Below are 17,083 nucleotides of genomic sequence, written 5' to 3' on the forward strand. Positions count from 1 at the left end.
TATACATTTTTACCTGTTTAAATAAAATGTAATTTCAAATGCACTGGTGGGGCTTCTTTGTTTTGATGCACTGACTTTTTTGTGTAGTTGTATTAGTCTGTTTTCGCGCTGCTGATAAAGACATACTCAAGACTGGGCAATTTACAAAAGAAAGAGGTTTAATGGACTCACAGTTCCACACGGCAGGGGAGGCCTCACAATCATGGTGGAAGGTGAAAGGCACATCTCACATGGCAGCAGAAAAGAAAAGAAAATGAGAGTCAAGCGAAAGGGGTTTCCCCTTATAAAACCATCAGATCTCATGAGACTTATTCACTATCATGAGAACAGCATGGGAATGACCTGCCCCCATGATTCAATTACCTCCCATCAGGTCCCTCTCACAACATGTGGGAATTGTGGGAGCTAAAATTCAAGATGAGATTTGGCTGGAACACAGCCAAACCATATCAGTAGTCAAGCATGAAACTGGGCTCTAAGCCATACCGGCTCTGCCAGTGGTTCACCAGGAGGAACAGTGGGTGGCCTTCTGGCTCTTCTAGTAACAAATGTGCAGATCTCATGTCAGCTGCACAGTGGTTGTGTCTGACCCAACTCTTGATTGAAGCAAAACATGACAAATGATCTATAAGGACAAAGGAAAATTGTTTTAATAAAGAAAAAATTCACATTTTTCTTTAAAGTGATCAGACATACATGTAATTTCAATGCTGAAAAAGAGCCTTAGAGATCATGTTTATCTCACCCATGGTGGTTGCAACCCAGTCAAGTTACAGGGCAAAGCTATCAGGGCCAGTTTCTGGAGCATCTTCCCCAGCTGCTGGTGAAGACCCCATGGCCACTTTGCAGTTGAGGTGAGACAAAGCACTAGTGCGTTGACAAGGCTGTTTGTCTTCGGGTCCTCAAGGGATGAGGGATAAAGCCCATGGTGTGAAGCTGGGCTTCAGGAATGGTGTGCTGGCCTTGGAAGGTGGAGGACCAGATGAGAGGACTCAAACTGAGAGTCTGTGGCCACATTTACACCAAGCTACCCTGTAAGAACCTGAATTATTTTAACAAACAGAAAAACTTCCCACATTGTATTGGCTAAAAGAGCACATAGTTTCATCATCTGTGTTTTTTCAAAAGTCTCGTGTTCCCACTGAAAAAAATATAAAAGATAGTTAGAAGTGTTTAGTGAATAGACTGCATAATCTTGCAGGAAGAAAACTAGGTGGACAATGGGGTCTCATCCCACAAAGCCTCCAGCAGGCTCCATTTAAGTTCATCTGAATTGGATCATGTGCCATGCTGGACTCTTACGTACCCTTCCCTAGTCATTGCTAAAACCATCTTTTTGACATAAAATGACAGAAGTGGCAACTGTGAAATTCTTTGGATTTTATAATAAAAGTAGCCCATGTTAGCAAGAAGATTGGGAAGATTCCCAAGGTAAATCCCTTAACTGTGCAGGTTGGGTCCTAGATTTGATACAGTTAGAATTCATGCAGCACCCAACATATGCAGGTTATCACCATGGTGGAAGAGACAGGTCCTGACCTCAAAGAGCTGGAATTGTTAGGGAAAGGGAGGTAATGAGGGAGGGCTTCCAGGAGGAAAGGAAAGCCAACATCAACCAGAGCAGCCAGTCACTAAGGGAAAGTGAAGAGGTGAGCATCTTAGCAGAGACTAGCACGTCAGTAACCCTGAGAAATGACTCTGCAGTGAGAGACCCTGCGGAGAGATTAGGTCCAATTGTTGGGTGATGAAGCTTGCTAAGTGGAGTGTTTGAACATAGGAGGACCACTGGAGACTGCAGGAACAGACTGTTCTGGTTCTCTATTACTGTTCTGGTTTTCTATTACTCTATTACTGTAAAACAAACCACCCAGAAACTCAGTGGCTTGGTAGAAACATCTTTCACATTTTCCGCCTGGACTTGGCTGTGTGGTTTCATAGGGAGACATCTGTAGGCTCTATCTGTGCTGGAGACATCTGTAGGACTTGACGGGACTAGACATCTGCAAAGGCTCACTCACACGGCTGGCCACAGATGCCGGTGTTGGCTGGGCACTTAGCTTGGGCTGTTGACCAGAGCACCTGCCTAGGGCCTCTCCATGGCTTGGGCTTCTCACAGCATCAGTTCTGGGAAAAATACATACATATACCTTGGCAAACTTTAAACACTGAATTGCACAAATGCTTATGTTCATCTTTATCATTAAATAAAATGATAAAGAAAAGTATTATGAGGAGATTTGGTCTCTTTTCTCCAGTAATACAGTTAAAAATCTCATAACATAATTAAAGTTTTTTTATACTTATACTTTCAATAAGTATTAGGCATTTTTATTTATTTATTTACTTTTTTTGAGATGGAGTTTGGCTCTTGATGCCCAGGCTGGTGTGCAATGGCGTGATCTTGGCTCACTGCAACTTCTGCCTTCTGGGTTCAAACAATTCTCCTACCTCAGCCTCCCGAGTAGCTGGGATTACAGGTATGCACCACCATGCCTGGCTAATTCTGTATTTTTAGTAGAGATGGGGTTTCTCCACGTTGGTCAGGCTGGTCTCGAACTCCCAACCTCAGGTGATCCGCCTGCCTTGGTTATAATCTAACCTAATTAAAATCTTTTTAAAAGCAGGACAAAAAATTCAACATTTTGTATGATTACAGCTACATTAAAATATGTCTAGAAAATGCAGCCAGAGGAAATAAAAACTTTCATTGCCTCAAATTGCTGCAAAGCCAAGGGGCACTGCCCATGGCCAGGGAGGGTAAGCCCTGGAAGGACAGAGGTTGCTGACTCCCAGCCCAGCAGCAGCTGGACCCTCAGCCCCTCAGTGCCTGGTTTCTCCTTGCACATGAATCCAGGTCCCAGCATCTTGTCATTGACGGGAGCAGCCCTGGCTCACCCTCTTGGAAAACAGAAAGATGCAATGGATGCCAGCTGTGAGGCAACCTGAGGGCTCTGAAGACCTCCTGTGGGGCTCACACGGGGGCCAGAGCCTCAGCCTCTGACACCCGAGAATGGAATGGGCAGGATGGTTGGGGCAGAGAAGAAGAAAATTCTCCGGATGTCCTGGTTAGTCACCCTGATCCTTGGAAATACACACTCAAGGCTGAATCAGGGAGAATCAAGTCTCTTGGCCAGAAAAACAAGCCATTATGGCCAGCGAAGCGCTCACTAAGCACACACAAATACACATATATGTGCACCCACAAACACATAGAATTACACACATGCCCAATACACACACGTACATGCACACGAACTCATTACACAAATGAGCATGTATGAACAAGACACACCTATACACGTACACTTATGTACAGATACCCAAATGCACACATATTCACACCCTTACACAATACACATGTATATACATGTACTCCTGACACACATTCACACATGTGCTCACACATGCATACACACCACAGTATAATACACTTAGTAGAGTAGCATCAGGGGACCTCAGTTGTGGTCAGAGGGCCTTACACTTAGTCTGAATTGTTAATAATTGAACTGTGTAATTTTATCTAAATCTTTTCATTTCTGCTTCCAGCCCCCAAAAGAGTGCAGTTGACTCAAACCATCTGAAAGTTCTCTTTAGTTGTAAAATTCTGTGATTTCAATGGGAAAAGACAGTATCAGCCCCACCCAGAGCTCTCCTGAGCTCCTTCTCTGTACCCTGAGGAGGATCCTGGGGGCTGGAGTCACAGCATAGGGTGCTTGTGAGGCCATCCTCACCCAGTGCCCGCCCCAAGAGTGTTGCCACCAGGGATAACCCAGCGTCCCCGCAGACCTCTGCTGTGGGCATTCCTGTGACTTCCTCCCTGCCCCTCCTCCCCATGCCCATGCACTTCTTCCTTCCTTTCTGATCAAGAATATGCCTTGGGAGCAAGTAGGCAGGAACCAGCAACCTTCTGAGGCCCAGAGCTTCCAGAAAGAGGTCAGCAGCTGTCTGTCCTGGGGACGTTTCCTGGTGGAGGTGGAAGGGGGCTCACTGCTCCTTAACACCCTCTTTCAAGAGTGCCTCCCTGGTTTACTTTTTCTGGCCAGGGCATTCATTTGGAGCAGACAAGCCCATCCCCTGTCCCAACTCAACATCTGGAAGTTGCTGGGTCACGGGCTCCAGGTGTTGTTTGGAGCCTCTCATCATCATGTAACTTTTGGTTGTGATGATAAAGTCTGACTGCATCTCAGGTTGCCACCCAAACCTCAGCTACAATCTCTACAAATTGCCCCTGAAAGCAAATTTCTCAGGCAGCTGTGGAGCTGAGCCCATGGCCTGGTAGATGAGCCAGGATGTGTTCCTCACTAGGCATTTCATCCCTGTTGCCAGCACGGGGCTGGCACCATACTGGTACCCAACAGTCCCTTGTTGGAAGGATGAATTTGAGCACCCTACTACTCATGAACAGCTTGGCCTGATTAAGTTCTCAAGAATCCAAAGGCCTGCAAAGTCTATGACATCCTCCCACATATGAATTCAAACTGAACAAAAACCCTGCAAACAAACAAACAAAAAAAGCCAAGGAACAATCACTTCCACTAGGAAGACCACCTTATAGGTGGTTATTTTGGAAATAACCATCTTTCACTTTTCTTATCCCCTGTTTCTCTGGGGGTTCTGCTTTGCTGGGCTGCTCTAAATACAATAGTAACAATAGGTAGTCCTATACGTTACTCTGCCAGCTTTATTGTTACCTGGACATTTTTAGGTTCCAGCTTTATCTTTTTATTCTTATTTTCAAAATGTGGTAAAACATAAATAACATAAAATTGATAATTTTAACCATCTTGAACTGCACAGATTGGTGGCATTAAATACGTTCACATTTTTATGCAACCGACACCACTATCCATCCATGAATACTTTCATCCTGCAAAGCAGAAACCATCTTTTTACTCCCCTAGCAATCATGCCTTGCTCTCTCACTTATATTTATTTCATAGTACATAGAATATCCTAGAAGCAGAGAATCTGAGCAGTGGAGGGCACCTGGTAAGGCTATCTCTTCCAAACACTGGCCCTTCAGCAAAACCACATTTGGAGTAGACTGAGCCAGACAGAATCAACCTTGTTTTTAAACGTACAAAGCTATGCTTTCTTTGGAAGTCACATATTTGAAATATCAAGTCAGAAAATTCTTCTTCTAAAGTAAAAGTTTTCTTTGTCATTTCCTCAGTTACTATTTTTCTTTTCCAGATTGAAAATAACCAGTTACTATCCTCAGGGAACTCAACTATTTCATGAGCAATGACTTCCTGGGAGGCCATGGTTCTCAAACGTTAGCCCGCCTCAGTGTCAGCTGGAGGGGTTATGAAAGCCCAGAATGCTGCACCTACCTACAGAGTTTTAGATCCCAGAGGTCCAAGGAGGGTTCCAGAAGTTGCATTTCTAGCAAATTCCCGTGTGATGCTGATGCTGTTGGACTGGGGACCCCATTTTAAGAAATGCTGTTACAAGGCCCAGTGCTAGGAAATCTGAAGGACAGAAATATGCAGGTACCTAAGAGATGGGAGCAAATGGAATTAACAAGTTAAATGGGTCCACCTCCATGTGGAAAGTGCCAAACGCCCTTCACATAAGCCCTTTGCTGTCACAGAGCTCACAAGCTCAGGGTGCAGTGTGGGAGGCTGATGTGAACGGGATGTCAGCCATTCACACCGAGAACTGTGTGGGCACTGCAGGGGAGCACAGCACTCAGGCTGGGTGAGGAAGGGGCTGGGGATGGCTTTCTGCAGACCTGGAAGCATCCGGAGCCATTCCTGTGTGGATTCTTAAAGAAAAGAAGGTGTCCAGACAAAGAGGCTGGGCGAGGCACGTGCTCTTCCAGCAGAGGAACAACCTGGAACTGAAAAGGGTTCCAGCATTCACGGGAAAATGTCCCGTGAAAATGTCCCGAGCATTCACGGGGCAGCAAGCTGTGCAAGTGTCCCCAAGAGGAGCATGGAAGTGAGGCAATGAGGACAGAGTGCAGAGGCAGGCAGGGCAAGACTCAGAGGGCATGGCAACACAGGAGGAGGAGCCCAGGCAATATTCTGAAATCTCCTTTGACATCGACGACAGAGGAAGCTTTGCTAAGACTCCATATAAGGGAGCATTAGGGAGGAAAGGAGAAGCGGGAACACAGCTCTCCCCAGTCCTCTAGATCCTCCACTATAGGATAGCCTAGGTGCAGACAAAATTCCCTTTCCTTTTCGTTTTGTTGAAAGATTTTGGAATTGCAGGGAGGGAAACTTGTAAAGACACTGGGCAAGCCTAGAACCAAAATGAACACAAAGAGAATATGGAAGTTGGGTCTGGAGGTGAAGAGAGGAGGCTTCCAGCTCCCTTGTGCAGGCTGTGCAGCCTTGAGCATGTTACTTCTTGTGCCGCAGTCTCTGTACTTAATAGAGACCTAATCCCCTCACAAGACCCACAGGACTTCACCTAGCCTCCCTGCTGTTTTCAGCCTGAGCTCACAGGCACTGGCCCTCATTCTTCCTGCTCCCGCTCCATAAGCCTCTTTCAAGCTGGGTTTGCCAGGCTGTCTTCTGCCCCAACCATTTCCCCAGGTGGTTTCCTCCATCTGGAGTAGTCTTGCCCTCGCCTGACTAATTAACTACATTAAATCTAAGACTCACTCCCTCAGGGCAATCTGATCTCCCTGCATAGGTTAAATCTCTATTCTTAGAGAGTTTTAAGCATTGGGAACTTTTACTTGATAGCACTTACTGGTTGTTATTTCTGTAATTAGTTGTTCAATGTCTCTTGTACTAGAACACGGGTCAGAAAATCATAGCCAGCTTTGACCTGAAGCCTGATTTTGTAAATAAAATGTTAATGGAGGAGATGAGGTGCCTACAGGGTCATGTTGCTGGAGATGTGGAATAACCGATCAAGATCAACATATTTTGGCTCATTTGGATGATTGATGTAACAGAGAGCTTCCATATCCTCTCAAGGCCTGTATTTTTATCTATTTAACATTTTTTTTGGTGCCAGGGAATGGCATTTTCTTTGTTATAGAGAAATATTTTTTTAAAAAAACAATGCACGGGCAGTTAATATGGAATATTGTGTTCTCACCAAGTGAAGGCCAAAAGACTTCATTACAGGATGTACAAAGGAAGCCTCTGTGTAACTTACATAGGGACAAGGGGTGGAAGCATCCAGTTACTGCAAAGCACACCGCGAAAAGGCAGATCTCAGGAGAGTCTCCACGTGGGCAGGGAGCGCCACTTTCTCACGGCGGAGGGGAGTGACTGTTCTGCCTTTGTTCCATTACATTAAAATGGTCATTTGAATTTTATGAGGCCCTTACATTTGTTGATCTGCAAGTTTCTTTAGGTTTTATTGCTACAAGATATCTATATGCATACATTCTTTACATCTAGTTTTAAGGTTACATATAATTTATAAATAATATTTAATAAAAATTAAAATATATAAGATATCATAAAATATATACACACATGAGCAGAGGCAGAGCAACAAGAATAAGCTTTTAAGACACACAATCAGGAGAGAGAAGGGCCCATCAAAGTAAATGGACAAGGGGAAGGGGGCACCTGTAAATAGCGGGCATCCTGCCAGTTCAAAGAATAGAAACCTGCCTGGGGGCTTGGGTCAGCCAGATGAACAGTCAAGCCAGGGAGGGCACAGCTGATGATGACACATGCTGGCTGCTGCTTCTGTCCAGAGGGAAATGTCTCAAATACATTGTGGTTCTGATTGGGCTCATCACCCTCACACCCTCCAACACACACACACATACTTTGAGGTTTTGGGCCTCTGGCTTCCATAAGGAGAGAGCAGCTTAAATTTAACTTTGAGGGGCTGAGCCCTTTCCTCCAGGAGCAATGTCCATTCATGGGGACCACATGTAGAGGGAGACTTGCTGCTTATTTGTTGCCCATCGTACCACCTGTGTGTACCAGTGGGTCTCAGGTGCTCTTTCTGAATGGGGACCCTAACTGTGTTCAGTCGCAGCAGTTGTGGTGCCGTCCCCCATCGCACCATCTGTTCTGGAGGAGGATGTTGCAGAGGCGCTGCTCCCTAAACTGGAGGTGCCTTGAGAAGCCCTGATGGGAAGGCTCGGAAAAACAGGGCACTGGGCACAGAGGCTTTTCATTGCTGCCCATCAGGGGGCCCCAAGTGTGGGCTGAGGGGCGGGGCTGGACAATATGAATGTAGCCGGGCAGATGTAGGCCGACGTCTTTCCAGGGTGCCTCTACTGTGCACTGAATTTGGGAAATTAAGAGTGCTCACTCTGGAGCTTGGTGAAGATCTGAAAATCACAGCATTAGTAGCAGGAGTCATGTCTATAGCAAAGAGCTGAGGGCCTAAAGGAGGCTGCAAGGTCAGGTGGTCAGATGCCCTTGCTGTGATGGTGGAAATGGCTGCTGTGGAATTCATCTGCTGATGGGTGATAGCAGCGATCCGGGGGGAAGGGGCTGGGAGAGGAGTCAGGGAGGAAAGAGGAGGAGACAACGCACACATACGGGTGTAGGAGGCTCCCTTCTGAAGGGAGGCTGGAAGGAGAAAGATGTGGGGCTAGGAGGTGCGCGGCAGGGGTGAGAGGTCAGAGGTGCTAAAGCTGCAAACGAGTGAGGGCAGCCTCCTTTCTCATTAGGTGGAACCCCCAAAATGGGGGCAAGGTCAGTGGGAAGAGCCAGGGAAGAGTTTGGAATTATGGATATCAAATTTCACTCAATTCTTGGTGTGGGAGAAGGTGGAGGGACAGGCAGGGTGAGGGGCCCAGCAGCCACGTGGGCCAAGTCAGAGGGAGGAGGAGGAGCTGGGATCTATGAAGTGTAGGTGGCCGGGGGCAGGGAGTCTCAGCAGGTGTGGAGACAGCAGGGGCAGGCTGAGTGGCACTGCAGTTTGCCATGTCTTACTTTTTTTTTTTTTTTGAGACGGAGTCTCGCTCTGTGGCCAAGCTGGAGTGCACTGGCACGATCTTGGCTCATTGCAACGTCCACCTCCCAGGTTCAAGCCATTCTCCTGCCTCAGCCTCCTGAGTACCTGGGACTACAGGTGGGAGCCACCACGCCCAGCTAAGTTTTGTATTTTCAGTAGAGACGGTGTTTCACCATGTTGGCCAGGATGGTCTCCATCTCTCGTTTTTTTTTTTTTTTTTTTTTTTAAATTAAAAAGTAAACTTTAGCCGGGTATGGTGGCTCAAGCCTGTAATCCCAGCACTTTGGGAGGCCGAGGCGGGTGGATCACGAGATCAGGAGATTGAGACCAGCCTGACCAACATGGTGAAACCCCGTATCTACTGAAGGAACAACAAAAAAAATTATCCTGTCATGGTGGCGCGGGCCTGCAATCCCAGCTACTCAGGAGGCTGAGGCAGGAGAATCGCTTGAACCCCGAGGGCGGAGGTTGCAGTGAGCCCAGATCACGCCATTGCACTCCAGCCTGGGCGACAGAGCGAGACTCCGTCTAAAAATAAATGAATGAATGAATGAATGAATAAATAAATAAATAAATGTAAACTTTAATGTCGAAAATGCAAACTTGGGGAGGGCAGAAAGATCACACACAAGGCTGTCACGTCACACTTGGAGGGTTGCACAGCCGCCGGGCAGAGGCGCCCCTCACTTCTCAGATGGTGGGGCAGCCGGGCACAGGCGCTTCTGACCTCCCAGACATGGCTGCTGCTGGGCAGAGGCGCTCCTCACTTCCCAGACAAAGTGGCTGCTGGGCAGAGGTGCTCCTCACTTCCCAGTGGGGCGGTGGCAGGGCAGAGGCGCTCCTCACTTCGCAGACGGTGCGGGGGCAGCGCAGAGGCGCTCCTCACTTCCCATATGGTGGGATTGCCGGACAGAGGCGCTCCTCACTTCCCAGATGGTGGGATTGCGGGGCAGCGGCGCTCCTCACTTCCCAGACGGTAGGGGGGCAGGGCAGAGACGCTCCTCACTTACCAGACTGTGCGGGAGCAGGGCAGAGGCGCTCCTCACTTCCCAGATGGTCGGATTGGGCAAAGGCGCTCCTTGCTGCGCAGACGGTGCAGGGGCAGGGCAGAGGCGCTCCTCACTTCGCAGAGGGTGGGATTGGGCAGAGGCGCTCCTCACTTCACAGACCTTGCGGGGGCAGGGCAGAGGCGCTCCTCACTTCCCAGATGGTGCGCGAGCAAGGCAGAGGTGCTCCTCACTTCCCAGACGACGGTGGGACTGGGCAGAGGCGCTCCTCAATTCCCAGATGGCGGGATTGCCAGGCAGAGGTGTTCCTCACTTCCCAGATGATACGCGGGCAGGGCAGAGGCATTCCTCGTTTCCCAGATGGTGGGGTGGCCAGGCAGAGGCCCTTCTCACTTACCAGACAGTTGGGTTCCGGGCAGAGGCGCTCCTCGCTTCCCAGACGGTGGGCCTGCCCGACAGAGGCGCTCCTGACCTCACAGATGCTGCGGCTGCTGGGCTGGGGCCTCCTTACTTCCCAGACGGTGCAGTGGCTGGGCAGAGGTGCTCTTCACTTCCCAGACTGTGAGGCGGCCGGGTAGAGACGTTCCTCACTTCCCAGGCGAGGCCTAGCGAGGCAGAGGCGCTCCTCACTTCTCAGGCGGTGGGGTGGGAGTGCTGGGCAGAGGTGCTCCTCACCTCCCGGATGGGGCGGTGGCCAGGCAGAGGCGCTCCTCCCTTCCCAGACAGTGGGGTGGCTGGGCAGAGGCGCTCCTCACTTCCCAGATGGTGCAGGGACCAGGCAGAGATGCTCCTCAGGTCTCGATCTCTTGACCTCCTGATCCGCCCGCCTGGGCCTCCCAAAGTGCTGGATTACAGGCGTGAGCCACCACGCCTGCCCTGCCATGTCTTCTTTCTCCTCCCAAGCAGCTGTTTGCATCTCCTGGACATCCCCATGTTCTTATCCATGTTGCCCTGCTGGAGGCGTCCTTCCCCTTGAGAAGCCTGACCCAGCTCCAACAGTGCCTCAGGAGATAGGCAGGGAAGCTTAGCGGATGAGGGAAACTCGTCTCTATCCCACCTCAGTTGCAGGGGAGGGGTCGGTGGCAGCGGCAGCAGTGGTCCTGACAGCTTTCTTTCGCCGGACCCGTGGCCGGCAGCTCTGGGTGGAGAAGAGCTCCTTGATGCAAGAGCTGCGGGATACTTGGGCTGCATGTCCTCCCCCACCATCAGCAAGCCTGGAGAGCTGGGCAGGTGGTCTTTACCCAGCACCTTCAAGGCCGCCTTCTCTGGCCACAGGGAGCAGCCCAGAACTGGGGCAGGGAGCACTGTTGGAACTGGCTCAGGCTTCCCAAAGGGAAGGATGCCTCCAGCAGGGCTGTGTGAACTGGCGACTCCTTGTCCCTTGGAGTAGAAACTCACTGCATGCACCTGGGCCTTGTCAGTCTGGTTCTTTTCTGTCAAGCTCTTGAGGTGGACATTTCCCTCCAAGGGCCTGGGATTGTACCAGGAGGAAGTGAGGTTTCCCTGAGTCTCCAGGGGCCTAGAGGCGGAGGCTGCTTCCCCATTGCTACAGGGGCCCCTTTTCTTGTCCTCCTGCCCCTGGGTCTCTACCTGATCCACCTCCATTTGTTCTTCAGGCTCTTGTTCTGCCCTCACCTCCGTCTTTGGGAGCCTGGCTGGGATCACCCGCTCATCTAATGAAGGAAGCCGGAGGTTAAACTTGCCTCTCATACGAGGGATCCTCACGGGGCTGAGGTGTCCAAACATCATGGTGTTGCAAGCAGACAGCACGGGTTTCTTCCTTGAGGGGGGGCTCCAGCCCAAAGGAGGCAGGACCCTCAGTGGGGTGCCCGTGTTCCCAGGGAGAAAACACAGCCTCCTAGGGGCGACATCCCACCTGGCTGGAAAAGAAGGCCCAAGATGTCGCCGAGGGTTGAAGAGGAATCGGAAACAGCCCAAGATTCCCGGGGCAGGCACAGGTGCAGGAGGCACAGGTGCAGGAGCCACGGGGTGAGCCCGGCCAGCTGGGAGGGCCTCACGGACAAGACGAGCAGGTTGCCGATGGCATGGCGGGGACCTGTGGTGGAACCAGGAACAAAATACGCTTAGAAGAGCACGTTGCCAATCGCGTGGCCAGGACCTGCGGCGGAACCAGGAACAAAATATGCTTAGTGAGTTGCCCATTTTGAGCGAGTTGTGCACAGACGAAACTAAGGGTCAGAAGCGGAGAGGATACTCCTAAGTCACCCACTTCTCTGTGGCCGGGTGCGCACTGGGCACCTGGGAGTTTATGACATCACTATGGGGCTGGTGACAGAACCAGGGTGTGGAGGAGTGAGCAGGAGCCCAGCGAGGGTGCCTACAAGAGGAGTCAAAGGGCAAAAGGCAAGGCCCCTCCACCGGTCCAGCTGGACTCTCTAGCCTCAGGGACGTCCCACTCCTGGGGGCAGGTGTGTGGCCCTGGATGTCCCCCCCCCCTCCTGTGGTGCTGTGGAGGGTGCGGGGCTGATCCGCCAGAGCCCTTCCCACCTGGCATCTGGCCCAGGTGCTGGCTGACACCCAGTGGCCCTGTCTTGGCCGGCCCTGTCCCCCGGGTTACAGGGCCAGAACCTGGAAGCAGAGCGCAGGACCAGCCAGATCCCGCCAGGCTCCCCCGGGGCCTCTCCAGTGCCTCTATGCCGCCTGGAGCCAGGCCCGCCTTCTCCATGGCTGCCGTGGCCTCAAGGGCCACCAGGCTCGCTGCGCAGGCTTCCATGGAGAGGACGCGGTGCCCTGACCTGACTGGATGCTGCCCCTTACCACATCCCTTCCTGGCAGGCAGGGTCTCCACTTCTTTTTACAAATTTGCCTGAGACCCTTCCTTAGGTCATCCAGGTGGTCATGGTCCAGCCAGGCTTTGAACCCAGGTTGTGCGATTCCGCAGCTGGTGCTCTGGCCTGTGTACCTCCTGATCATGGATACAGCATGTATTCTTATTTTTTCCTGTAGTCCGGGGGTACTTAGCATGGCGGCATATCTGTAATAAGCACATGCACACCTAGAAGGAGGTCTTCACTTCAACATATAAGTTGACCATGGCCCACTCTGGGCTCCAGTCCTCTGCAAAGATGTAGGGCAGGGACTACCAGTTGCCAGCACAGCACCATTCCACATTGTTCTTCTGATGGAGGCTTTCAGCCCAGATATTCTTTCTCGTCTGGTGGGTTCTCTCTCGTCTCGTCCAAGTATGTAACGATTATGTTCTAGATCAGCTTTGGTCTATCCTAAAAGAAACTCGCCAGTGGATTATACCATATAGATAAAAGTCAGTTTCTCTTGTCTTCCTAGAATGTGTCTAGAAAGCAAGTACATTATTTACAAGTTAATAGTGGATCAATGTATTGGATTAAAATATGACCAATGTAATTTGGTCATTGTGAGCATGCCAGCTTGGTCCACTCTTCACCACAATTTATGGAACCCTAAATATAACTCTAGATTTTCTTATGCCCAAGAGAAGGACATACTCTTGGGTGTCTGGACTAGGGAACTCCTGACCTCTAGTGATCTGCCCACTTCGCCCTCCCAAAGTGCTAGGATTACAGGCGTGAGCCACTGTGCCCAGCCAAATCATGTGAACTTTCTACATCCCAAGGGCACACAGCCTTCTGGGCCAGCATATAGACATCTGGCAGGGATCCAGGGTCCAGGAGTTAGATGCAATCCTTGAGCTCTAGTACCTTTATATTACCTGATCACAGAAGCTCAGGCCATGTGTGGGCAGGTACTAGGACCAGCACTGTGATGGGTAGGGCCCAGGCCCAGCCTTTCTCCATCAAATGAGCACTCAAGGTGAGGGGAGCACCAGCCTTTCATCTGCTGTGGTCAGGGCTGAAGTTCATGCTTCTGGTTGTAGGGGCTGAGTCACCCAGCAGCACTCACTCAGCTTTGGCCTGAAGCCTGATTTTGTAAATAAAATGATAATGGAGGAGACCAGATGCCTACAGTGTCATATTGCTGGAGATGTAACCGATCAAGATCAACATGTTTTGGTTCATTTGGATGATCGACTTAACAGAGAGCTTCCATACCCTCTCAAGGCCTGCATTTTTAATCTATTTAACATTTTTTTTATGCCAGGGTGTGACGTTTTCTTTTTTATAGGGAAATTAAAAAAAAAAAAAGAATGCACAGGGAGTTAATATGAAATATCGTGTTCTCACCAAGTGAAGGCCAAAAGATTTCATTACAGGATATACAAAGGACGCCTCTGTATAACTTACATAGGGACAAGGGGTGGAAGCATCCAGTTACTGCAAAACACACAGCCAACAGGCGGATCTCAGGAGAGTCTGCACGTGGGCAGGGAGCGCCACTTTCTCACGGCGGAGGGGAGTGACTGTTCTGCCTTTGTTCCATTACATTAAAATGGTCATTTGAATTTTATGAGGCCCCTACATTTGTTGATCTGCAAGTTTCTTTAGGTTTTATTGCTACAAGATATCTATATGCATACATTCTTTACATCTAGTTTTAAGGTTACATATAATTTATATATAATATTTAATAAAAATTAAAATATATAAGATATAATAAAATACATACACACATGAGCAGAGGCAGAGCAACAAGAATAAGCTTTTAAGACACACAATCAGGAGAGAGAAGGGCCCATCAAAGTAAATGGACAAGGGGAAGGGGGCACCTGTAAATAGCGGGCATCCTGCCAGTTCAAAGAATAGAAACCTGCCTGGGGGCTTGGGTCAGCCAGATGAACAGTCAAGCCAGGGAGGGCACAGCTGATGATGACACATGCTGGCTGCTGCTTCTGTCCAGAGGGAAATGTCTCAAATACATTGTGGTTCTGATTGGGCTCATCACCCTCACACCCTCCAACACACACACACATACTTTGAGGTTTTGGGCCTCTGGCTTCCATAAGGAGAGAGCAGCTTAAATTTAACTTTGAGGGGCTGAGCCCTTTCCTCCAGGAGCAATGTCCATTCATGGGGACCACATGTAGAGGGAGACTTGCTGCTTATTTGTTGCCCATCGTACCACCTGTGTGTACCAGTGGGACTCAGGTGCTCTTTCTGAATGGGGACCCTAATTGTGTTCAGTCGCAGCAGTTGTGGTGCCGTCCCCCATCGCACCATCTGTTCTGGAGGAGGATGTTGCAGAGGCGCTGCTCCCTAAACTGGAGGTGCCTTGAGAAGCCCTGATGGGAAGGCTCGGAAAAACAGGGCACTGGGCACAGAGGCTTTTCATTGCTGCCCATCAGGGGGCCCCAAGTGTGGGCTGAGGGGCGGGGCTGGACAATATGAATGTAGCCGGGCAGATGTAGGCCGACGTCTTTCCAGGGTGCCTCTACTGTGCACTGAATTTGGGAAATTAAGAGTGCTCACTCTGGAGCTTGGTGAAGATCTGAAAATCACAGCATTAGTAGCAGGAGTCATGTCCATAGCAAAGAGCTGAGGGCCTAAAGGAGGCTGCAAGGTCAGGTGGTCAGATGCCCTTGCTGTGATGGTGGAAATGGCTGCTGTGGAATTCATCTGCTGATGGGTGATAGCAGCGATCCGGGGGGAAGGGGCTGGGAGAGGAGTCAGGGAGGAAAGAGGAGGAAACAACGCACACATACGGGTGTAGGAGGCTCCCTTCTGAAGGGAGGCTGGAAGGAGAAAGATGTGGGGCCAGGAGGTGTGCGGCAGGGGTGAGAGGTCAGAGGTGCTAAAGCTGCAAACGAGTGAGGGCAGCCTCCTTTCTCATTAGGTGGAACCCCCAAAATGGGGGCAAGGTCAGTGGGAAGAGCCAGGGAAGAGTTTGGAATTATGGATATCAAATTTCACTCAATTCTTGGTGTGGGAGAAGGTGGAGGGACAGGCAGGGTGAGGGGCCCAGCAGCCACGTGGGCCAAGTCAGAGGGAGGAGGAGGAGCTGGGATCTATGAAGTGTAGGTGGCCGGGGGCAGGGAGTCTCAGCAGGTGTGGAGACAGCAGGGGCAGGCTGAGTGGCACTGCAGTTTGCCATGTCTTACTTTTTTTTTTTTTTTGAGACGGAGTCTCGCTCTGTGGCCAAGCTGGAGTGCACTGGCACGATCTTGGCTCATTGCAACGTCCACCTCCCAGGTTCAAGCCATTATCCTGCCTCAGCCTCCTGAGTACCTGGGACTACAGGTGGGAGCCACCACGCCCAGCTAAGTTTTGTATTTTCAGTAGAGACGGTGTTTCACCATGTTGGCCAGGATGGTCTCTAACTCTCGTTTTTTTTTTTTTTTTTTTTTAAATTAAAAAGTAAACTTTAGCCGGGTATGGTGGCTCAAGCCTGTAATCCCAGCACTTTGGGAGGCCGAGGCGGGTGGATCACGAGATCAGGAGATTGAGACCAGCCTGACCAACATGGTGAAACCCCGTATCTACTGAAGGAACAACAAAAAAAAATTATCCTGTCATGGTGGCGCGGGCCTGCAATCCCAGCTACTCAGGAGGCTGAGGCAGGAGAATCGCTTGAACCCCGAGGGCGGAGGTTGCAGTGAGCCCAGATCACGCCATTGCACTCCAGCCTGGGCGACAGAGCGAGACTCCGTCTAAAAATAAATGAATGAATGAATGAATGAATAAATAAATAAATAAATGTAAACTTTAATGTCGAAAATGCAAACTTGGGGAGGGCAGAAAGATCACACACAAGGCTGTCACGTCACACTTGGAGGGTTGCACAGCCGCCGGGCAGAGGCGCCCCTCACTTCTCAGATGGTGGGGCAGCCGGGCACAGGCGCTTCTGACCTCCCAGACATGGCTGCTGCTGGGCAGAGGCGCTCCTCACTTCCCAGACAAAGTGGCTGCTGGGCAGAGGTGCTCCTCACTTCCCAGTGGGGCGGTGGCAGGGCAGAGGCGCTCCTCACTTCGCAGACGGTGCGGGGGCAGCGCAGAGGCGCTCCTCACTTCCCATATGGTGGGATTGCCGGACAGAGGCGCTCCTCACTTCCCAGATGGTGGGATTGCGGGGCAGCGGCGCTCCTCACTTCCCAGACGGTAGGGGGGCAGGGCAGAGACGCTCCTCACTTACCAGACTGTGCGGGAGCAGGGCAGAGGCGCTCCTCACTTCCCAGATGGTCGGATTGGGCAAAGGCGCTCCTTGCTGCGCAGACGGTGCAGGGGCAGGGCAGAGGCGCTCCTCACTTCGCAGAGGGTGGGATTGGGCAGAGGCGCTCCTCACTTCACAGACCT

The 17,083-nt window shown here is 50.6% G+C and overlaps 1 protein-coding gene across 1 annotated transcript; it reads right to left on the minus strand.

Moving 5' to 3' along the window:
- Nucleotides 1-9,455: 9,455 nt before the first annotated feature.
- LOC112134996 (uncharacterized) lies at nt 9,456-12,633 on the minus strand. Its single transcript, XM_054519634.2, has 4 exons — nt 12,408-12,633; nt 11,776-11,955; nt 11,490-11,572; nt 9,456-11,037 (listed from the first exon to the last, which is right to left on the minus strand). The coding sequence occupies exons 1-4, from the start codon at nt 12,631-12,633 to the stop codon at nt 10,948-10,950; spliced, it is 579 nt and encodes a 192-aa protein (XP_054375609.1). The 3' UTR covers nt 9,456-10,947.
- Nucleotides 12,634-17,083: the final 4,450 nt, after the last annotated feature.

The sequence above is a fragment of the Pongo abelii genome, chromosome 13 (assembly GCF_028885655.2).
Source record: "Pongo abelii isolate AG06213 chromosome 13, NHGRI_mPonAbe1-v2.0_pri, whole genome shotgun sequence".
NCBI classification, from domain to species: domain Eukaryota; kingdom Metazoa; phylum Chordata; class Mammalia; order Primates; family Hominidae; genus Pongo; species Pongo abelii.

Excerpts from the sequence above, each read along its gene's own strand:
- LOC112134996 (XM_054519634.2), bottom strand. The coding sequence starts at position 12,633 with ATGGAAGCCTGCGCAGCGAGCCTGGTGGCCCTTGAGGCCACGGCAGCC. Across the intron at positions 11,956-12,407 it reads GCACCTGGGCCAGATGCCAG|GTCCCCGCCATGCCATCGGC; the intron begins GTGGGAAGGGCT and ends GTTCCACCACAG. Across the intron at positions 11,038-11,489 it reads AACAAATGGAGGTGGATCAG|AGCTGCCGGCCACGGGTCCG; the intron begins GTAGAGACCCAG and ends TTCTCCACCCAG.